Source organism: Lolium perenne, chromosome 7 (assembly GCF_019359855.2).
Source record: "Lolium perenne isolate Kyuss_39 chromosome 7, Kyuss_2.0, whole genome shotgun sequence".
Taxonomy (NCBI): Eukaryota; Viridiplantae; Streptophyta; class Magnoliopsida; order Poales; family Poaceae; genus Lolium; species Lolium perenne.
In genome coordinates, this window is record NC_067250.2 from 180,976,452 (window position 1) to 181,001,364 (window position 24,913).

The 24,913-nt window shown below is 43.8% G+C and overlaps 1 protein-coding gene and 1 pseudogene across 1 annotated transcript; both read right to left on the reverse strand.

Moving 5' to 3' along the window:
* The window catches only part of LOC127314866 (putative callose synthase 6), a 39,066-nt pseudogene that overhangs the window by 4,901 nt on the left and 9,252 nt on the right, over nucleotides 1-24,913 (reverse strand).
* Nucleotides 16,583-19,728, reverse strand: LOC139833080 (uncharacterized). The gene is made up of 2 exons (XM_071823237.1): nucleotides 19,349-19,728; nucleotides 16,583-17,574 (listed from the first exon to the last, which is right to left on the reverse strand). The coding sequence occupies exons 1-2, from the start codon at nucleotides 19,368-19,370 to the stop codon at nucleotides 16,583-16,585; spliced, it is 1,014 nt and encodes a 337-aa protein (XP_071679338.1). The 5' UTR covers nucleotides 19,371-19,728.

The window sequence follows — 24,913 nt, forward strand, 5'->3', positions numbered from 1 at the left end:
CTTGATCAAATTTGAGATACCACTCTCTTGATGCTTGTTTCAAACCATAGATGGATTTCTTCAGATGACATCCTAAATGTTTATTTTCTTCCATAACAAAACCTTCTGGTTGTGCCATGTAAACATCTTCGCGTAAGTCACCATTTAGAAATGTTGTTTTAACATCCATCTGATGTAGCTCTAAATCATAATGAGCTACGAGTGCCATAATTATTCTGAATGAATCCTTCGAAGAGACGGGTGAAAAAGTTTCATTATAATCAATCCCTTCTCTTTGAGTGAATCCTTTTGCCACAAGCCTTGCTTTAAACCTTTCGATATCACCCTTGGAGTCACGTTTGGTCTTATAGACCCATTTGCATCCAACTGTCTTGGCTCCTTCAGGGATTTCTACTAAGTCCCATACATCATTAGTGCTCATGGACTTCATTTCATCTTTCATAGCATCAAGCCATTTAGATGAATATTCACTTTGCATAGCCTCCTTAAATGAGGTGGGATCATTATCTAGCACTGGCTCATTTGTATCCTCACTCATGTAGGTGAGATAATCATCAGGAATAGCAGGCTTTCTAGCCCGCTGTGACCTTCTAAGAGGCTCATTATTCGGCACATTAATAACAGTTTGAGACTGCTGATTATTTTCAATAAGAGCATCATTAGATGTGACATCTGGAACAGTCGCCGGTGTATCAGCAGGTGTTGCATTAGCAGCATGTTGCCTTCTTGAATACACTCGTAATTGCTGTTCTTGGTCCTTTTGTTGTCCAGTTATGTGAGCACCATCAGCTACAGGAGCTGAAACTTGAGGTGCAATTTCAGTATGTACTGGAAACACTGGCTCTTGGATTACAGGCATCGGGACATATTCCTGTTTTTCCTCCAAGACTATTTCTCTGGGAGTCATGCTCCCCCTCATCATATCACTTTCCAAGAACACAGCGTGTCTTGTTTCAACAAATTTCGTTGTCTGATTTGGACAATAAAATCGATATGCTTTAGATTTGTCAGGATAACCAATAAAATGGCAACTGACTGTCTTGGGGTCTAATTTTCCCATCACCGGATTAAAAATCCTTGCTTCAGCAGGACAGCCCCATACATGAAAATAATTCAGGGTTGGCTTTTTCCCAGTCCATAATTCATACGGTGTTTTGGGCACCGATTTACTGGGGACCCTGTTAAGAATATGTAACACCCCAAATTTCAATGAAAAAGAAAGTTAGAAGATTCCAGAAATACAAATTTTCAAACCAACAAAAACTTTTCTTTTGCATATAGTACCATGCATAGGACTTGTGCATTTGAGTGATATGCCATGATGATTGTTATTACTTGTTCTTGATGTGCCCTAAAACCCTAGAGTGATCATATGAGGATCACCAACCAAATAAATCAAATAGGAAGAAAATCAAATAAAAGGGCAAAACCCTAAAAACCCTCACATATGCCCTATGGCATTTTTATAAATTTTAACCCTAGACCTATTTGGTCTTCACCATTAGTTGAATAATGTTGTGAAACACTTATTACAACTTTTGGAATCAAGGGTTCACCATCCAAATGAATTTCCAACACTTTTCCCACTCACATGTGATGATGACCAAATCTGCCAATTTTAGTCTGATCACCACTTTGAGCCCCTGCAATTCAATTTTCCCAAACCATTCTTTGCTAACTCCTTGCACCATTTCAAAGTCAACATCAAGGTGAACAACTTTGATGAAGACCACCCTGCCAAATTCATCTTTGATCACTAGCTATGCTCATCCAAAGTTGCAACTTTATATTAAGATCAACAATCTCCCCTTAGCCATTTTGGCCAAATTTTGAAATCTAATTTCTCCACCACCACCTCAATTCATCTCTGGTCAAGTACAACTTATCCCAACACTCACTTTTCAAAAAGGTTCACCATTTGAATTATTTCAAATTTGGACATTTTTGTGAATTTCCAAAATTGGGCACTATTTGCAACTATTGCAAATAGTGATATACCTCACCTAATTCAAACCAAGGCTATACTACATTGTTCCCTGGTCCCCTTAAACCATCAAGGCCACATAGTTGAGCTAAGGAGAGGAGGAGAGAAGCTAGGACATGGCCATGCCGGCCATGTCGCCGAGCCGACCACCTCCCCCTCTCTCCCTTGCTTCCCCAACCCTGGCCCCTGCGCCACAGCATGCCACCGCCTCTCCTACGCCGCCCTAGCACCGCCATGGTCGCGCTCGACGACGACATTGGCCGGACGACGCGCGCCCAAACCCGCCCTGGACGCCGCTCGCGTCGCGCGTGAGCACGCCGCGGACACACACTGGCCACGTGCCGCGCCACCACCACGAGCACGCCCTGGCCTCCCTGACTAGCCGTTGAGCACGCACGCGCCACCAGGACGTCGCCGCACATGGCCAAGACCACGACCCGTGCCCGCCGCCGCCGGAGACGACGACGCGATCCCGCGACCAGCACGGCAGACACGGAAGCAATGCGTCGCCTACCGACGCCGCGCCCGACCGCGCCGTTGCCACCCTCTGATTCGCCTGGACGAGGAGAACACCGTAGCACCCTCGCCTAGCCCAACCGCTCGCCGGAATCGCCGCGAGCCTGTCGACTTAGCCGCAGCCCCCACGGTCACTCACTCGCCTATAAAAGGAGGGCTCCGTCCGTCGAATTGAGCACACCAGCACACTCCCCTCTTCTCACTCGACCGCCTGAGCCACTCCACCGTCGACATTCCCCGCCATAGCCACCCAATCGCCACCTCACCGCCGCCGGACGCCGCGGAAGATCGCCGTCGATTGAAGCCGATCCAGAGACGCCGCCGCACTGTGCCAGGAGCTTCGCCGTCGTCCACATCTACATCACGCACACTGCCAGCCACCGCGGGAGCCCTGGTTAGCTCTCCCACCCCCTAGGCTCGCCGCCAGAACCTCGGCATCTCGCCGGAGAAGACGACGACCGTGCGCCGTTGGATCGCCTTCTAATCCAACGCGCCACGTCGCTCGTACCGTTTCGGGTTTTAAACGCCGCTGACATGCGGGACCCCCCTGTCAGGCAGCCCACGCGGGCACAGACGCGTGGTGGGCTGAGGTGGGCCGTTTTATTTCAAATCAGCCCAGCTTCGTTTTCCCGCCGGCCCTTTTTTTCAAAATTCGTTTAAATCAATTTCACCCAATTTCAATACTGCCCAAACTTTGAAATTAAATAGTTTCAATTTGGCTAAACCAAATTTAGTGAATTTGATATTGTTGGAAAGCCACTGAAATTCTCTACAAAATGCCACTGGCCTCTTGGTCAAATTCTTTGTAGAATTAATGTGACAAAAATAACAAGCCAGGGACTTTTCCCTATTCAAATAATTCTTAAAAATCAACCAAAATAGATATTAAGTTAATTCCAACTCTAATAGCTCACATTTGACTTACACTAATTGTTTATGCAATAAAATGGTGTGGTCACTTTGCATGATCATGCCATGGTTTAGTGAATGGATATTTTGACTAGTTTAACTAGTGATATTGTCCAGAATTAGTAAAGTTAAATGGTGTGAAGTCTTATACTTCATTTAAACTTGTATCACATGAATTCATGGGATGTTTGGACCCCTGGTTCCAAACTCTCTTATATGAAATTCTTGAGATTTAAATCAAGTGTAGTGTTATTTAAATGGCATGAGGTGTTCCACCTCATTTAAATCATTCTCCCCAAATGATGATGATGATGAACATTGGATCAAGGTCAAGATGAGTTCATCCATGATTGTTGGAGAAATTAAATCTTAAGAAGATTTCAATGAGAGGAAATTATTTCTCAAGAACCCTATGGAAACTATCATTTACATATAGAATACAAATCCTATTTTAATCCCACAACCCATGCACCCTAGTTTATTTATGTGTGTGCATAGAATAGTTTGTGTGTTTATTTGTGATGTGTGGAATAGCCCTGGAATTAGTGAGTAATTATACTCGTATTCAAATTTAGACGGTAGCACCGGAGAGTACGCCGAAGAAGAAGGTTGCTACCAGGAGGAGGAAGAGGAACAGTTTGAGAACTACCAAGGCAAGCTAAATTACTATGCAAGCTTTTATTCTTGCCAAGTGCAAAGCCCCTTTGGGGCAAGGCACCATGTCTTACCTTTTCTTATGAGAACCCATCCCAAGTTTTACTTGTTTTCCAAATGATTTTTCCTTTTATAGTTAACTTTGGTCAAAATACAAGTGGTTGTTAGAGTAGTGAGTTAGCCCTTCCAAGCAAAGCAAGGTAGCACCCCTCATGACTTAGAGCTAGTGCTAATCAACTAAACTTGACTACTCTAGATGGGAACGTTGTGATTTTGAAAGGAATTTGAAACCTTGGAATGAAGATGCATTCCATTGAATGATTTTTGAAGGTGAATATGACCAAGAGAAGATGGTGATTTTTGATAAAACATGATGTTGGTTTGAATGCGATACCTTTCCAATTCTCAAGTACCCCCACAATACCTGATTATGGGTAGGGCTTAACTGGAAGTTTATGCGTCTTAGTATGGGTTCCCTCTAAACAAGCGTCATCGGGGTTATGCCGAAAGCTGCCTCTACCACAAAAGAAACGATACGATATGATGCGAAAGGAGGTGAATGTCCGGCCCAAGCCACGTGCGCTTCCCGGGTTGACAGTTGGTCTTCACTGGGAGGCCAAGCTCATGGGGAGAGGCGCTCATACTAGGATTCGTAAGTGAAAGGTTATGGTTGATGATCCGCGTACTGTGTTACGATTATTCGGGGAAATCCCGACGGATGAAATCAAATGTTGTGGCACAAGTGTGCAACCTCTGCAGAGTGTAAACCTATTCGAATAGCCGCGTCCACGGTTACGGACGGTTGGAAAGGCCATACAGTTTCCGATGTCATATCTTTGAAAATGATGTTGAAAGGTGATGGTGAATTGACTTGTGGTGAATTGAATTGAAATCACCACTTGAATGGTGGGAATGACACTAATGTTCCCCCTTGGGTTAGTTAGCACCTGAAGAAGTTTTTCTCAAAACTTTGTGAACCAAAACTAGCTTTATGCAAATAAACTAGAGCTTAGCCAACCCTACTAGAATGTCTAGCACTTTTTCTTGAATTAGTTTGCGAGTACTCAACGTACTCACGGCTTTGTCCCTGGCTATTCAAATGGCCAGAGTATGAAGATGAACAAGGAGATGACCAGCAGGACGCCTACGACAACTAAGCGCCTTCCGACGTCAAGCGTTGGCCTGTGGACTCGAGAGTCCTTGTATCTTACGCTTCCGCTATGTTGAACTATGAACTTGTGTTTGTTCGTTGATCGATAGATCAACTATTCGTGTAATATGGATCATGTGATTCCAAATTTGTAAGACTTATGGTTTGTAATGAATGATGACTGTGATACTTAACTATTATGCCTCGCAACAACAATATTCCTGGGATTGCGATGTATGACATAATAGGCATTCGGACTTAAAAATCCGGGTGTTGACAAGTTGGTATCAGAGCCATTGTTTGACCTTAGAAGACCTTAGTTAGAATGGGCGTTCTGAAAAATTTAACTTTGAAATCAAATGAAAGGACTTATTTGTGAAAATTTACTACACTCTTGTCTTTGAGACTTTGCCAAAATTTGATCATGTTCCATCTTATTTAAATCAACTTAAAACCTTGCCACACTTTGCACTCTCTAACTTACTCATCCAATTCTCTTTCAGATGGAGCCGAATGAACCCCTCAACACCAAGTTTTATCAGCTTGGAAACGGAGGAAGCTTGATCTTCGAGCATGACCTCGACTCCCTGTCGGATCACCTTGGCCGCCCACACCCCGAGTTTCACGGGATTCAGGTGGACGACCAGCCGGGAGGGGAACTGCAGTGGATTATCACTGCCGACTTGAGGGGCAAGCTGGAGCCTCCCACCTCGGAGAGGATCCTTTTCTCTTTCGTGGAAAGCAACTGGCTCGACGGGCTTGCACGTGCTCTTCAGAAGCACTTGCTCGTCGTGCGGACAGAATACCGAAGCCCTTCGTGAGGAACGCTTTGCGCATCTCGCACGGCGTAACTCGACGGAAGACCCATGGATGTGCCACTCCACCCCAGTTGAGGCACCATGTGGATCACTTGGACTTCATGCTCTACCGGACTCGAGAGGGACCTCGACGCCTCTCGCGCTTACGCGAACCAGACCCATGCTCACATCATCGAGCAGGGTGAGGCGATCAAGCTACTCAACAACGACCGCAGGAACCTTCGCCAGCAGCGTGCCAAGAAGGACGCTACGATTCGCCGCCTTCGCGACCGGATCGCGTCACTTGAGGCCACTGTCACGGCCCAGGAGGATCAGATTCGTCACATGGAGGAGGACGATGAAGGCATCGATATTCAGGGAGGAGACGCCTTTCTGAGCGATGACGATGACTTTGAGGAGGACGAGAACACCGAGGAGGAGGACTACGAGTTCCCGGAGGCCGGACAGGATGACTACGTCCCGATTGATATCGACGATGAGGAGTAGTTGCACTAGTTTCACTTATAGTAGGTGTGAGTTGTATCCCGTCCTTTGTATCGTAGCATGAGAATGGTTCTTAAAACCATTGGAGTATGTGTGTAGTTTGTACTATGTGTTGCATGAATGAATGAATGTTATGTTTGTCATGAAAAGATTACAAGTTTTCAAATGTTTTTCAAACTTAAATGAACCATAGAATGTTCCCTCTTATCTCATGATCTTCTATACCTTCAGATGGCCCCTCCGAATCGCACCAACGACGCGATGATGCAGCTTCTGCAAACCCTGCTTGCAGACCGGGAAACCGAGAGAGCCGAGCGCCAAGCCAACATCATCGCCTTGCGAGAACATCGCCCAAGGCCATGGAAATCATGACCACCCCGGATCCAAGCTCAAGAACTTCCAGAACACCAACCCTCCGGTGTTTAGCAAGACCGAGGAGCCCTCGACGCCGACGATTGGCTCCGGACTATGGAGAACAATCTGAAGTAGCTGGAGTGGAAGCCAACGAGAAGGTGTTGTTCGCCACTCACTACCTCGCTGGACCAGCTCGCGCTTGGTGGACCAGTACCCGTGCCATGAACGGAGGTCAATTCATGACTTGGGAGGATTTCAAACTCAAGTTCAGCAAGTACCATGTACCCCGGGTCTTATCAAGAAGATGAGGGATGAGTTCCGTGAACTGAAACAAGGTCGCATGACGGTGGTTGAGTACCGCGACAAGTTTCTCACCTTGTCAAGGTATGCCCCCGATGAGACGGACACCGTTGAAAAGAGGAAGGAGAGATTCCTGAACGGGCTGCATGATGAGATGCAGACTGTCCTCGTCAACATCCCCTTCGCCGACCTCGAAGCCCTGGTTGACTCCGCCATCCAGATGGAGGGCAAGTTGAACCAAGCCAATGAGAACCGCAAGCGCCGCTTGGCAAATCAGAGTGGATCAAGCCACCCCCAAAAGTTTCGCCCTAGCTCAAGCGGAGGTTTCAATCCGAGACATAACAAACCCCCGATGCAACTCTCGCCCCGGTTATCGAACCGAAGTGGAGGAAACTCCAAGCCAGGAGGCTACAACCCCAACTACAACAACAACAACTACAACCGCGCTCCACCTCGAGCCCCGAACACCAACAACACCAACACCAACACCAACCCCAGAACCGGGAGCAATGCCATTCCCGTTGCGAACAAGCAGGACAAGAGCACTATCACTTGTTATGAGTGTGGTGTAGTGGGGCACTACTCCAACGAGTGTCCCAAGCGTCTTGCCAAGCTCGCCGGCAACACCGCTGCTCCTGCTCAGCAGCAACGCCGTGTCTCCACCGGCAAGAAGTTCGCCCCCAACAACCCCAACAACCGCAACGGCCGCCTCTACCACATGAACGCCGAAGAAGCCCAGGAAGCCCCAGATGTGGTACTGGGTATGTTTTCTGTCAACCACACCCCTGCTAGAGTGTTGTTTGATTCCGGAGCATCGCATTCCTTTGTCACCGAAGACTTTGCATCAACAAGTAAAATTCAACCCCTCAGTTTGAAGCATGTTATGATAGTTCAAATCCCCGGATCAACCACCAAAGCCAGAAAATTTTGTAAAAATGTGCCAATCAAAATCCATGATGTTGATTTCTTTGCAAATCTCATCATACTTGGAACCAAAGGTTTGGAAGTTGTCCTAGGAATGGACTCGGATGTCCAAACACAATGGATTGATAGACTGCGCCAAGAAAGCCATAACCATGACTAGCAGCACCGGAATCGTAGTTGAGCACGTCTCGAAAAACTACCCGGAAAATTTACCTCGCAACCAAAGTGTATCCAAGCCTACTGGATCAAATCAGGGTCGTTTGTCGCTACCCCGATGTGTTTCCGGATGATCTACCCGGTATGCCCCGGACCGGGATATCGAGTTTATCATCGAGTTAATCCCCGGAACTGGACCCATCGCCCAGAGAGCCTACAGCATGAACGCAGCCGAGCTTGTGGAGCTGAAGAAGCAAATAGATGACATGTTAGCCAAAGGTTTGATCAGACCAAGTGCATCCCCCTGGAGATCCCCCGTCTTGTTTGTCGACAAGAAGGATGGTGCAAATCGTTTATGCACCGACTATCGTAAGCTTAACGATGTCACCATCAAAAACAAATACCCCTTACCCAAGATCGAGGACTTGTTCGACCAACTCACCGGATCCCGAGTTTTCTCGAAAATTGATCTTAGAACTGGATACCACCAACTGAAAATCCGAGCCACCGATATTCCAAAAACTGCCTTTACCACCAGATATGGGTTGTATGAGTACAACGTCATGTCATTTGGACTGACCAATGCTCCCGCTTATTTCATGAATCTCATGAATAAGATCTTCATGAACTTCTTGGACAAATTTGTCGTTGTTTTCATCGACGACATTTTGGTCTACTCCAAATCCGAAGAAGAACATGAACAAGATTCCGGAGATTGTTCTAGAAACCACGAGACGGCACCAGGTTGTACGCCAAGTTTAGCAAGTGTGAGTTTTGGCTGGAAGAATTTGGATTCATCGGACACATCTTGTCTGCAGGAGGAATTGCCGTAGATCCCGCCAAGATCAAAACTGTTATGGAATGGAAAGCTCCGACCACACAAACTGAGGTCCGTGCTTTTCTTGGATTAGCCGGATATTACCGCAGATTTGTAGAAGGTTTTTCGAGCATCGCTCAACCAATGACCCAACTGCTGAAAAAGGACAGAAAGTTTGAGTGGACCGACAAGTGTGAAGAGAGCTTTCAACAGCTCAAGAGTAGACTGACAACAGCCCCAATCCTGATCATGCCAGATATCGCAAAGCCCTTTGACGTATATTGCGACGCCTCCAAGACTGGACTTGGATGCGTGCTTATGCAAGAAGGAAAGGTTGTATCCTACCTTTCTAGACAACTCAAGCAACATGAGCAGAACTACCCAACCCACGACCTCGAGCTTGCAGCCGTGGTCTTAGCCTTGAAAGTTTGGCGTCATTACCTCATGGGTAATCGATGCGAGATTTACTCCGACCACAAAAGCCTCAAATACATTTTCACCCAGAAGGAGTTAAACATGAGACAACGCCGATGGATCGAATTGATCAAGGATTACGACATGGAGATTCACTACCACCCCGGCAAAGCCAATGTGGTAGCGGATGCTTTGAGTCGACTGCCGTGCCAGTTGAACTCCATGCTCGCAACCGAACAGCCTAGTTTGCACCAAGAGTTTGAACAGTTCAGACTTGAACTTGTGAGTGAAGGATTCCTAGCCAGCATCGCACTGCAACCTACCTTGATTGGTCAGATCAAGGAAGCCCAGAAGGACAACGCTAGCATTGATGGAATCAAGAAACAGATAGCCGCAGGAAAAGCCCCCGGATTCACCATTGACGACGCCGGAGTGCTTTGGTACAAAGAACGCCTCACGTACCATCGGACTCTGACCTGAAACAAGTCATCCTGCAAGAAGCCCATGACACCCTTTACTCAATCCACCCCGGAGGTACCAAGATGTACCAGGACCTGAAAGAACAATTTTGGTGGCACGGAATGAAGAGAGAGATCGGTAGCTATATCGCTAAGTGTGACATCTGCCCGGCGAGTTAAGGCAGAACACCGAGAGACCCGCCGGATGTTGCAACCCCTTCGCATTCCGTAATGGAAATGGGACTCCGTAGGAATGGACTTTATCACCGGACTGCCCAAATCCAGCAAAGGCAATGATTCCATATGGGTAGTGGTCGATAGATTGACCAAAGTCGCCCATTTCATCGCCGTCAAAACCACCTATCAAGGCCCCAAGTTAGCTGAACTCTACATCTCCAGAATAGTCGCTTTGCATGGAACCCCCAAATCGATAGTGTCAGATAGAGGATCACAGTTCACCTCAAGGTTCTGGCAGAAGGTGCATGAAGGACTAGGCACTCGCCTAAATTTCAGCACCGCCTATCACCCTCAGACCGACGGACAGACTGAGAGAGTAAACCAGATACTAGAAGACATGCTTAGAGCATGCGTACTGGAATACGGATCCAAGTGGGAAGACTGCCTACCTTACGCAGAATTCTCATACAACAATAGTTATCAAGCCAGCCTACAGATGGCCCCCTTTGAAGCCTTGTACGGAAGGAAGTGCCGTACCCCCCTGAACTGGTCAGAAGTCGGAGAGAGTCAAGTTTTCGGCCCAGACGTTCTTCGTGAAGCCGAAGAGAAGGTTCACAAGATCCGTGAGTACCTCAAGACTGCGCAATCCAGACAGAAGAGCTACGCCGATAAGAGACGTCGGGAGATGACCTTTGAGATCGGAGATTTTGTCTATCTCAAAGTATCCCCCTTGAAAGGGATGCAAAGGTTTCAGCTGAAAGGAAAGCTTGCACCTCGCTACGTGGGACCTTTCCAAGTCCTCAGCCGCCGAGGTGAAGTATCTTATCAACTGGAGTTGCCTGGAGAAATGTCGGCTGTGCACGACGTCTTTCACATCTCACTTCTCCGGAAATGTCTTGAAGTCCCTGAGAAGACCGAAGTGTTCAAGAACATCGATCACCGATCGGTGGATATCAACAAGGATCTGACTTACCGCGAAGTGCCGATTCGCATCCTAGAAGAAGCATACAGAACCACCCGCACCCGAAGCATCAAGTTTCTAAAGATCCAATGGAGCAATCATACCGAGGATGAAGCCACCTGGGAACGCGAAGACTTCATGAAGAAGGAGTACCCAGATCTCTTTAGTACCTAACTTTCTTTTTGATCTCGGGACGAGATCTTTTGTAAGGGGGAAGGGTTTGTAACACCCCAAATTTCAATGAAAAAGAAAGTTAGAAGATTCCAGAAATACAAATTTTCAAACCAACAAAAACTTTTCTTTTGCATATAGTACCATGCATAGGACTTGTGCATTTGAGTGATATGCCATGATGATTGTTATTACTTGTTCTTGATGTGCCCTAAAACCCTAGAGTGATCATATGAGGATCACCAACCAAATAAATCAAATAGGAAGAAAATCAAATAAAAGGGCAAAACCCTAAAAACCCTCACACATGCCCTATGGCATTTTTATAAATTTTAACCCTAGACCTATTTGGTCTTCACCATTAGTTGAATAATGTTGTGAAACACTTATTACAACTTTTGGAATCAAGGGTTCACCATCCAAATGAATTTCCAACACTTTTCCCACTCACATGTGATGATGACCAAATCTGCCAATTTTAGTCTGATCACCACTTTGAGCCCCTGCAATTCAATTTTCCCAAACCATTCTTTGCTAACTCCTTGCACCATTTCAAAGTCAACATCAAGGTGAACAACTTTGATGAAGACCACCCTGCCAAATTCATCTTTGATCACTAGCTATGCTCATCCAAAGTTGCAACTTTATATTAAGATCAACAATCTCCCCTTAGCCATTTTGGCCAAATTTTGAAATCTAATTTCTCCACCACCACCTCAATTCATCTCTGGTCAAGTACAACTTATCCCAACACTCACTTTTCAAAAAGGTTCACCATTTGAATTATTTCAAATTTGGACATTTTTGTGAATTTCCAAAATTGGGCACTATTTGCAACTATTGCAAATAGTGATATACCTCACCTAATTCAAACCAAGGCTATACTACATTGTTCCCTGGTCCCCTTAAACCATCAAGGCCACATAGTTGAGCTAAGGAGAGGAGGAGAGAAGCTAGGACATGGCCATGCCGGCCATGTCGCCGAGCCGACCACCTCCCCTCTCTCCCTTGCTTCCCCAACCCCCGGCCCCTGCGCCACGCATGCCACCGCCTCTCCTACGCCGCCCTAGCACCGCCATGGTCGCGCTCGACGACGACATTGGCCGGACGACGCGCGCCCAAACCCGCCCTGGACGCCGCTCGCGTCGCGCGTGAGCACGCCGCGGACACACACTGGCCACGTGCCGCGCCACCACCACGAGCACGCCCTGGCCTCCCTGACTAGCCGTTGAGCACGCACGCGCCACCAGGACGTCGCCAGACATGGCCAAGACCACGACCCGTGCCCGCCGCCGCCGGAGACGACGACGCGATCCCGCGACCAGCACGGCAGACACGGAAGCAATGCGTCGCCTACCGACGCCGCCCGACCGCGCCGTTGCCACCTACAGATTCGCCTGGACGAGGAGAACACCGTAGCACCCTCGCCTAGCCCAACCGCTCGCCGGAATCGCCGCGAGCCTGTCGACTTAGCCGCAGCCCCCACGGTCACTCACTCGCCTATAAAAGGAGGGCTCCGTCCGTCGAATTGAGCACACCAGCACACTCCCCTCTTCTCACTCGACCGCCTGAGCCACTCCACCGTCGACATTCCCCGCCATAGCCACCCAATCGCCACCTCACTGCCGCCGGACGCCGCGGAAGATCGCCGTCGATTGAAGCCGATCCAGGAGACGCCGCGCACCAGAGCTTCGCCGTCGTCCACATCTACATCACGCACACTGCCAGCCACCGCGGGAGCCCTGGTTAGCTCTCCCACCCCCTAGGCTCGCCGCCAGAACCTCGGCATCTCGCCGGAGAAGACGACGACCGTGCGCCGTTGGATCGCCTTCTAATCCAACGCGCCACGTCGCTCGTACCGTTTCGGGTTTTAAACGCCGCTGACATGCGGGACCCCCCTGTCAGGCAGCCCACGCGGGCACAGACGCGTGGTGGGCTGAGGTGGGCCGTTTTATTTCAAATCAGCCCAGCTTCGTTTTCCCGCCGGCCCTTTTTTTCAAAATTCGTTTAAATCAATTTCACCCAATTTCAATACTGCCCAAACTTTGAAATTAAATAGTTTCAATTTGGCTAAACCAAATTTAGTGAATTTGATATTGTTGGAAAGCCACTGAAATTCTCTACAAAATGCCACTGGCCTCTTGGTCAAATTCTTTGTAGAATTAATGTGACAAAAATAACAAGCCAGGGACTTTTCCCTATTCAAATAATTCTTAAAAATCAACCAAAATAGATATTAAGTTAATTCCAACTCTAATAGCTCACATTTGACTTACACTAATTGTTTATGCAATAAAATGGTGTGGTCACTTTGCATGATCATGCCATGGTTTAGTGAATGGATATTTTGACTAGTTTAACTAGTGATATTGTCCAGAATTAGTAAAGTTAAATGGTGTGAAGTCTTATACTTCATTTAAACTTGTATCACATGAATTCATGGGATGTTTGGACCCCTGGTTCCAAACTCTCTTATATGAAATTCTTGAGATTTAAATCAAGTGTAGTGTTATTTAAATGGCATGAGGTGTTCCACCTCATTTAAATCATTCTCCCCAAATGATGATGATGATGAACATTGGATCAAGGTCAAGATGAGTTCATCCATGATTGTTGGAGAAATTAAATCTTAAGAAGATTTCAATGAGAGGAAATTATTTCTCAAGAACCCTATGGAAACTATCATTTACATATAGAATACAAATCCTATTTTAATCCCACAACCCATGCACCCTAGTTTATTTATGTGTGTGCATAGAATAGTTTGTGTGTTTATTTGTGATGTGTGGAATAGCCCTGGAATTAGTGAGTAATTATACTCGTATTCAAATTTAGACGGTAGCACCGGAGAGTACGCCGAAGAAGAAGGTTGCTACCAGGAGGAGGAAGAGGAACAGTTTGAGAACTACCAAGGCAAGCTAAATTACTATGCAAGCTTTTATTCTTGCCAAGTGCAAAGCCCCTTTGGGGCAAGGCACCATGTCTTACCTTTTCTTATGAGAACCCATCCCAAGTTTTACTTGTTTTCCAAATGATTTTTCCTTTTATAGTTAACTTTGGTCAAAATACAAGTGGTTGTTAGAGTAGTGAGTTAGCCCTTCCAAGCAAAGCAAGGTAGCACCCCTCATGACTTAGAGCTAGTGCTAATCAACTAAACTTGACTACTCTAGATGGGAACGTTGTGATTTTGAAAGGAATTTGAAACCTTGGAATGAAGATGCATTCCATTGAATGATTTTTGAAGGTGAATATGACCAAGAGAAGATGGTGATTTTTGATAAAACATGATGTTGGTTTGAATGCGATACCTTTCCAATTCTCAAGTACCCCCACAATACCTGATTATGGGTAGGGCTTAAGCGGAAGTTTATGCGTCTTAGTATGGGTTCCCTCTAAACAAGCGTCATCGGGGTTATGCCGAAAGCTGCCTCTACCACAAAAGAAACGATACGATATGATGCGAAAGGAGGTGAATGTCCGGCCCAAGCCCTGTGCAGTTCCCAGGTTGACAGTTGGTCTTCACTGGGAGGCCAAGCTCATGGGGAGAGGCGCTCATACTAGGATTCGTAAGTGAAAGGTTATGGTTGATGATCCGCGTACTGTGTTACGATTATTCGGGGAAATCCCGACGGATGAAATCAAATGTTGTGGCACAAGTGTGCAACCTCTGCAGAGTGTAAACCTATTCGAATAGCCGCGTCCACGGTTACGGACGGTTGGAAAGGCCATACAGTTTCCGATGTCATATCTTTGAAAATGATGTTGAAAGGTGATGGTGAATTGACTTGTGGTGAATTGAATTGAAATCACCACTTGAATGGTGGGAATGACACTAATGTTCCCCCTTGGGTTAGTTAGCACCTGAATAAGTTTTTCTCAAAACTTTGTGAACCAAAACTAGCTTTATGCAAATAAACTAGAGCTTAGCAAACCCTACTAGAATGTCTAGCACTTTTTCTTGAATTAGTTTGCGAGTACTCAACGTACTCACGGCTTTGTCCCTGGCTATTCAAATGGCCAGAGTATGAAGATGAACAAGGAGATGACCAGCAGGACGCCTACGACAACTAAGCGCCTTCCGACGTCAAGCGTTGGCCTGTGGACTCGAGAGTCCTTGTATCTTACGCTTCCGCTATGTTGAACTATGAACTTGTGTTTGTTCGTTGATCGATAGATCAACTATTCGTGTAATATGGATCATGTGATTCCAAATTTGTAAGACTTATGGTTTGTAATGAATGATGACTGTGATACTTAACTATTATGCCTCGCAACAACAATATTCCTGGGATTGCGATGTATGACATAATAGGCATTCGGACTTAAAAATCCGGGTGTTGACAGAATATGTGCTGCTGTTTTAAGGGCTTCCATCCATAAATTCACCGGTAAAGTGGAGTGGCTTAACATACTCCGCACCATATCCATAAGTGTGCGGTTTCTCCTTTCAGCCACCCCGTTTTGCTGAGGTTCACCCGGTGCTGAGTACTGGGCGGCAATGCCATTTTCCTGTAAGAATTTTGCAAATGGTCCAGGAATTTGACCATAAGTTGCATGTCTGCCGTAGTATTCACCACCACGATCAGATCTTACAACTTTAATTCTTTTATTACATTGATTTTCAACCTCAGCTTTGAAAATCTTGAACTTGTCTAATGCCTCTGATTTTTCTTTGATTTGATAAATATATCCATAACGGGAGAAATCATCAGTGAACGTTATGAATGAATTATAACCGTCCACCGATCTCACATTAAACGGACCACATATATCCATATGAATTAATTCCAAAACTCCCGTGCTTCGGTTTGCACCTTTCTTAATTTTCTTGGCATATTTTCCTTTGATGCAGTCGATACAATGATCAACATCCGCATCCGAAAAATCAAGAGAAGGAAGAACTTGATCTTTAATGAGACGCTCAATCCTCCCCCTCGAAATATGGCCTAAACGATAGTGCCATAATTTCGAAGAAGTCTCATTATCATTACGTTTGCGTTTGGTACCGACATTTATATTTGAGGTAGAACCCACATTATTTATATCATCACAAAGGGAAATTACATAAAGTTTGTCTTGTCGACAGGCAAGACCAACATTATTATTGTCATACATAATTATACATTGCTTATTCCCAAAGTGACACTCATAACTATCATCATCTAAACATGAGACGGAAACTAAATTCCGTTTCATCGAGGGTACATAAAGAACATTATTTAGCTGAAGCTTAAAACCGCCATGAAGTGTAAGAGTGAAGTCTCCAAGCGCCTCGGCATAAGCTTCAACACCATTAGCAACTCTAATTGTTCTTTCCCCTCTTTTTAGGGTCTTCCTCATATTGAATCCCACAACGAATTTACAACATGAATTGTTGCACCTGAATCAATCCACCAAGTATTGGTGGCATAATTAACATAAAGGGATTCTTCAACAACAGTAATAGTGTCGGTACCTCTTTCTTTGAGCCATCTCTTGAAGCCAAAACAATCCTTTCGCCTATGCCCACCTTTTCCACAAAAGTGGCAAGCATTGGAATTATTTCCTTCAGCATTAGGCGCTTTTTCTGGCTTCTTTTGCTGTGAACCTTTTGAGGATTGGCCTTTTTCCTTGAACTTATAAGGCTTGGGCTTCACATATTCATTCACAAATTTTCTATACTTCTTCTTTTGTGAATGACCAAACTGATTAACATGATCAATTCTGTCAGCCTTAAGCCTTTCTTCTTCTTGCACACATCGCGCCATCATTTCATCAATCTCCCATTTAACATCCATCGCATTATAGTTGATCATAAATGGATCAAATTGGGGAGGCAAAGATGACATAATAAAATGGACGAGGAAACCATTAGAGATTTCCATCTCCATTGACTTTAGTTTGGCGGCCATGTTGCACTTTTTCATAATATGCTCTCGAAGACTTCCAGTGGGATCATATTTTTCATCAATTAGCCTTCTGATAAGACTTGTTGCATAAACTTTAGAAGACCCTTTAAATTGATGCTCAATTTTTGCAAAGTACCCTTTTGCTGTCTCACAATCAGGAAGGGCTCCCCTCATACTCTGTGTAATGGAGCCCTTTATCATCATAAGGCACTTGCGATTAGAATCATCCCACTTAGCCTTAATAATGTCATATTCTTTCTTGAGGGCTTCATAATTTTCATTATTTTCTTTAGGCACCTCAGGAGGATCATTAAGGAGAGCATAATCAATATTGAGTAAGGCCATAGTGATCTCAAGCTTCTCCTTCCACGTGACATAATTGCTGCCATTTAGCTGTTCGATGCCATTTAGCATTCCAGCAATATTAGAGACATTAGTTGCTGCAAAAGAAAAATTCAAAATGCTTTAGTAAGCATCATCATAATCATCATTAAATTTTATTGATCAAATTCAAATCAGCTTTGGCCAGAGATGAAAATGAACAACAAAATTTTGTGGACAAATATTCATCAATTAGCTTTGGCCAAATTGATAAATAGAAGCCACACATTAATGATCCTCATTCATTATTTTCTTTTACCGACCCGGTTCACATCAGCTTTGGCCAGAAGTGAAACAGACCAATAAAAGAATTTTGCAGTTAAAATGCCCGTCAAACAACTTTGGTCAGAATGACAAGGCATAAAACCACACTTTATTTGAGGATCCATAAACTTTATTTTGCAGCGAAAGCATTATCACATAATAATTATAGTGATGAAAATCACCATAATTCATTAATCATAAACAAACTTAATAATAAATGTAATAACAACATGTAAATTAACTAGGCATGGTAAAAAAAAAAAAAAATGTGTCCTAAAATAGACATAATAAATTTATGCAGGAAAAATCAGCCTGAAAATTAATTATTTCAGCCCCAATTTTTTTTTTTATTGCATAATAATTCTGCTGAACTGGGCCGAAATTGGCCCAGCCCAGTATTTGCTCCCCCTGATCCCCTCTTGGGCCACAGCCCATTTGCAACATGCCAGGACGACCTGAACCGTCGGATGCAATCCGACGGCCAGGAACGACCGCAGCTGGAACAAAACCAGCCGCGTCGTCGCCGCCCGGCTCCCCGCGAAAACCCTAACCACATCCACTCTCCTCCCTTTCCTTTTCCTCTCCTGCGACGACGAGCGACCAGAAAGAGGCGGCGGTAGCGAGCACCGCGCGACCATGGGAGAAGGCGTCGGTGTCCTCCAGGCCCTCTCGCCGGGGCTGCGTTCGGCTTTGGCCAGAGCGCACCTTCGTCGAGCGGCCCTGGACGGCGCCCTTCGCGAAACAAGCATACGCGTGCGGGCGTCCCCGTGACGACGATGGCTTGCTTCGTCAGGATCCGGCACAGCGGCTGGTCTCCAACGATGACAAACGTGCGAGGAGAGCAGCAGCCGCGGGCCGGTCCGGCGGACGGCGAGGCCGCTCGGGTTTGAACCCGGGTCCACCCGCAAGCATTAGGTGGTGGCTCCGACACCGCCGTGGCCAGCGGCGATGACGAAACCCGTTAGGTAATCGTCCGCTTCTTGATCTTTAGGATTAGGGTTAGGGTTCCTCCAAAATTGGGGAAGTTCCTAAATTTAGGGTTTCGGTGATTTGGGGATTTTACATTAGGGTTGATTACGGCATCAAATCAATCAATCCCCACTTCAATTCATACTTAGCCGAAACCATAAGCATCAAAACAGGGGAAATTTCAGAGAGATACCTTAGCTAGGGTTTCGGATTTTGGGGAAAACATCAAGATTCATGCATAATTTGCTTCTTTCCCCATCAATTTGTTACATAAACCGAAACTCTTGATCCAAATTAGGGGTAAAACAAAGAAATTTCTGTTCTAGGGTTTCTAGAAATTGGGGATTTTCTGTTGTTGCATCAGACCCCCTTTTACTTAACTTGATAATTGAAAAACCCTTGAGCCTTAAAAGATTTGTTGGGGCCAGAAAAAAGATCAAGCCAGAATAGCTTGATACTTGACATTAACTTGATAAAACAAGCATGATCTTGAACATAAGAGGGCTCAAACTTAAGAGCTAGGTGCTCTGATACCATTGTTGAATCCAGCAGGATCAACTAGCTCTAGTTTGAGCCACAAAAGAATAAGATCAGAAATACCTTGATCTGAAGATGATGCCATGTCTCCTCTTGTTTAATTGCTCACACCAAAATGGAGCAACTTGTGCTTGATTCTTCCCAGTGCTTTAGTGCTAGCCTGATCGGTGGCTTAATTTGTGTGAGAGAGAGAGTGAGAGAGAGAGCTGAGAGCAGCCGTGTTCCACACACTCCTCTTCTAGGTCATTTGACCCCTTTTATATGTTTAGCACTATGCACTAGGGGAACCAGCACCGTTGGATCAAAATCGATGTCTCCGATCAAGACAACACATAAGGATAGGTGGCCATTTACTGTAGCACCGCCCTACTGTAGCACCGTCCTACTGTAGCAACCCAAAAAGATCTGACCTAGGAGAGCAGCCTAGATCACCAAAATATCCAACACTCGTAATTCTGTTTGTTGCCTTTGTACATAGTAAAACTATCCAGCATGGTCTATCAATCATGGCTAGCTTTCTTCTTTTGTCAAACCAAAAGCTAAGACTTAAATTTTTTATCGGACTTACGATCCCCTAATTTTACATAAATATATCAAAGGCCTTGCCTTGTTGGTAGTATAGTATGTCATTCTTACTAGACTACAACTATTTGACAGATTAGGAATTTGTTGTAGAACATGGATAATTGGATCTACTTCATAATGTTTAGTATGTAAAGGAAATTAGCACAAAGTTTCATAAGATCAATCTGAATGATTTACAAATACAAACTAAGAGCAAAACAATACAATTGTAAGCTGAAAGCCAACTTTAATATCTTCTACATGAAAATGAGATTTTTTTTTGGAACGAGGCAAGGTTTTTGCCTCGTTTCAAAAGAAAATGATAATAAGGTTGCATACCTGAGAGGATTAGCAAGAACTCGCTGTCCAATCGTAACAAAGCTGCTCTCTTGATTGGACATAAACCAACCAAGTGATGATACACTAGAAGAGAAAAAAAGGAAGAAATTAGCAGGAATATCAGGAACAAGATAAAATTGGACATAATTTAAGATAGATGGATATACCTTCCAGTAAAAATATGCTCTCGGAGGCCTAATATAGTGGGTTTGCACTTTCCATAATTTCCACTGCCAAACTCCTCCAGTAAATTTCTTATTTTAAATGCTTCTTCTAGGTAATTATCCTACAGGCAAAGGGGCAATGGTTACCAGTAGTTTATTTTAAAAAATCTGTTCATGTACACATGTATTAGGAATACTGTAGGACCTTTACGATTAGTCCCAACTGGTTCCACGTGAGTTCTCCACGCATATATCAACCAGCCTAGCCACAATGCATACTATTGTTGTTTCTTTAAAGCTAATGTGGTGTTGGTTTCGCAATCAAGGGGCTCAAAACCTAGGTAACACGGTTTAAGAGATGGCCATGTATGCCAGCATTTGAACAAGATCTTTTGTGTGTTTGCGCCAGAAAATGAGCATACTTAGTAATAAAATTAGATCGTGGGACTGCTGTGTTTGCTGGACAATGTCGACCATGTGCAGTTTGTTGTATCCAATTAGCCACAGAGATGCATATACCACCAAGTGCAACCATTGACCAATTTAGACTGGTTTCAGGTGTTATGAAGCCAAGACTTAGAGTGAACCAAGTCGCACCATCTTTTGCATATGCTACCAAGTGCAGTTTGATTTGTACCTGATTCATATCAATCGCCTGGAGTGCTTCTCCCCTGGTGAAAATTATGGCATGATTTTGATTTTCAGGTTTTCCCTCTCCAATATCAGTGGGTTTTCCAGGAAGCTTGATGCGATAAATTTCCTAAATCAAGTTTACAGCACAAAAAAGTGTCACTGAATTGAAGATGTATATCCAATCGATGGTGTTGTTTCAAATACAGAAATTAAAATGTATTTTTTTGTTTAAAAAGCTTTCCAGAAAAGGAACATAGAAAATGAAGTTCTCTACCTTTATCTAGAAGTTGACAAATCCATATGATACAGAAGTAAAGTGAAAATATTTATCTTTATGTTCAGTAAGTACCTCATCATACTTTCCACCCGCTCCTTTGACAAGAACGGAATAATATGTCTTCTTTGTTCCATTTCTGCTGCGATCTTCTACCTCGTCAATATAAGCAATCCGTAATGATGGGTACTTTATCATGAGATTAAGGATGTTCAGATAGCAAGCATTATCTTTGGGATCCTTGGATTTTTTTTGTATGCCGTAGACTTGACAAGAGACCACATATGTGAACTTGATGTCAGCAATCGCTAGTGCCATATCAACATCAAATTTATCTTGGATACACTGAATCTCAAGTGCCCTCCTATAATACATCATTCCTCTCACTAGCACAGTAAAAACAATGTAGTTAGGAAAATATAGTACATGCAACACTGGTATAAGTGATTATGGACAAATATCTTTGCTGAATTATTGTCTATAAGTTCTCACTAAGCTTCTTGGTGAGAGACTTCAGAAATAGCTTCTAGAATTATTCACAAAAATCAATATGGGTTCATTATAGGAAGAACAATACAAGATTGTCCTGCCATTATGAAAAATCTGGAATCTTTTCAGTTAGAAGTGCATACAAGCATGCCCTAAATGAGAAGTTGAGCAATGATGAAAGTAATAATATCTCAAATACTAATGGGTATCGCATGATATGGAAGAATATCTGGGATGCCAATGTCCCTCCGAAAGTGAGGGTCTTTATGTGGAAATCGGCTACTGAGACGCTGTCAGTTCAAGAAAACCGCAGAAAAAGACTTCCAAACCAAATACCAACGTGCAATATCTGTGGGATGGGGGTTGAAAATGGATATCACATGGTAATGAATTGTACACCAGCAAGAGCCCTACGTTATGAACTGAGGAAACTTTGGGATCTGCCGCCTGACAATGCCCTGAGATATACAGGGAAAGACTGGGTTCTTATTCTTCTTCAGAGTCTGAATGAAGATATGAGGGAAAAAGTAATGTTCATGTGGTGGCGTACTTGGCACCACAGGAATGACTGTATTTTCAGAAAAGGAGATGCAAGCTACTCACACTCGGCATCGTTCCTGAAACACTATCTTGAATCAATGCAACTGATAAAGTCTGGAAACATAGATATCGACAGGAAAGGAAAGAAAACTGCACAGCCGTTAGAAACAATTCAGGGGAAGGCACCGTCAGTTAAAAAGGTAACTCCATGGATTAGGCCAATGGAAGGATGGATTAAAGTCAACGTAGACGCCAGTTTTCATGATAACCAAAAATCAGGAACTTGCTATCAAGGACTGAAACTTGCCATCGAAGGAAAAAATTATCTCCTCTGCATGGAGCAGAATTGGGCACTGTCAGACAGCACAGCTCGGTGAAGAACTAGCCTGCTATCAAGGACTGAAACTTGCCATCTACAGCCCATACAACCAGATAATTGTCGAAACGGTCTGTCAGTCCCTGATCAAAGCTTTTAATCCAGGTGACACTGATCGAACAGACTTGGGCATCATTGCCTGCAGTGTTCTATAAAATCCTAAACAATCTGGGGGATTTAAAGGCCCCGGGCCGGATGGCATGCCTGCAGTGTTCTATAAAATATTTTGGGGTTGATTGGAAGCAATGTACAGGATGAGGTGCTCCGTGTTTTGAATGGAGGTAAAAATGCCCAAAGGCTGGAATGAAACAACCAATGTAAAACCTAAGAAGAAAGGTGGTTTAGGTATTTACATTATAAAGTTCAAAAATGAGGCACCATTGCTAAAATACTTGGACAAGTTCTATAAGAAAAAAAAACTTCCTTGGGTCAAATTAGTCCGGGATGCATACTATCAAAACAATGTACCTCACGCTACTATCAAGTAGGATCTCTCATACTTTCTGGTAGAGATCAATTCTAAAACTAACACACGCTGGGGGCAGTTCAATCTTAAAGGATTCAAATGTCTGCTTTTTTGTTATTATATCAATAAAAACATCACAGTACAGGACTCTGCTCCACTAATAATAGCAGTGATGCAACACAAGTGAATTAGTAACATTACCAGTTCTGTAGAGCGTTTGTCCCCTATAAGATGCCCATTGTGAGAACTCATCCATCTTTAATTTAAGGGAATCCTCATCCTTTGGTTTAAATTCTATCCGCTCAAGACAATTCTTCCATTCATCTATTGGAATGCAACAGTTCATGATGTACATTTTTATTGACAGAAGATAATTAATATACACAGTTCGATAAATCAAAGCATGAGTACCTGGATATAATTTCCGTAAATAAAACAGGATGGATATGCCGTCTTCATTTTTTTTATAAAGATCTTCACTTGAAAAGACTACCTCCTCTTTGAAGTAGGGAGTAAGAACACTGATGTAAATAAATAATCAGGGTTAATCGGATATTCTCTTCAGCAAGAGATACGCGGAACGATCAGAATAGAAGAAAATAACAAAGTAAACAAAGATAATCTTGTATGTGACGTGTGTGAACTAGCTAACAGAGATTAAAAAATCGAGGAAACAACATTAGCATATCCTTGCGTCCAGCCCAAAGAAAAGCCACGTCGTTTTGATGATTGTTCAGTAATTAAAACAGATAAAAATGTGGCAGGCTAGTGAGTTAGATTCTGACCTGAATGACATCATGCTGCGAACCTGTGGAGCCCTTGGCATTTTCATAAATAGCGAGTTTGAAAAGAAAGTGATCCTGCGCCGAGCTTCCAAGTTTATTGGCACATTAATTGCAGATTCTTTCGTTGTTAGCAACAATTGAAGCCTAAAACACTGCCAACACGGAATTCCAATAGATAGTGAGGACACTGTGATGCTTATAAACTCATAAAAATGAATACTACTACTTAAATAAGTTGCTAAAAATGACAAATGACCTTCTCCCTCCAAGCTTCATCCTTTATTGAATCCATATTGAGATTTGCAAACAGTTGATTGTTTCTGTTTTCGTCATACAAAATACTAGAATTTGCAAGAAAATTAGTTGTTAAAAATTATTTCTGAAGGTGCACATTTCACTAACCAGCATATAACTTACTCTTGTCCATTCTTCATAATATCACGTGTGATGATTTCCATTGCATCTTGTAGTAGATTGGCAATTAGTGTCTTTCTTGTGTCATGCTCGTTTAGCTTAGTTTCCTGTTAATCAATTAATGAGTTCCAAAACAGAAATATAGTATGCAAAAATATATCTTGCTAAAAATCAGTACCAATATTAGACTTAGTAGCTTATCAAATTTAGCAGTTAGTTGAGGAAGTTCGTCTAATCGGATATCTTCCACAATTGTTTGACGGTTTATGCTATCTTGAAGGATACCATGTAAGCGATCGACGAATCTGTAGGCATGAAATAATGCATTAGTTAGGCACATGAACCTTTGACAAGTTAGTTCCCTAGAAACATGATATTATGCTTACTCTTTATCCCTTGTTTCTCTTGTAAGTGCGTAAATAATATTGAACAATGTTTCGTAGCATTCTACTACCGCATAATGTGTGTACGGATCCTGAGTTATCCTCCTTCTCAATTCTTCCTCACTTATCTTGACATTCCTTGCCATGTCAAGTGCAATTGGAATCTAAAACATAATAATCATGAGCATTACAGCACTATCT

Coding starts and splice junctions, on each gene's coding strand:
- LOC139833080 (XM_071823237.1), bottom strand. CDS start 19,370: ATGGCATCATCTTCAGATCAAG. Junction 17,575..19,348: donor GGCATCATCTTCAGATCAAG/GTATTTCTGATC, acceptor TTTCTTTTGCAG/CAACTAATGTCTCTAATATT.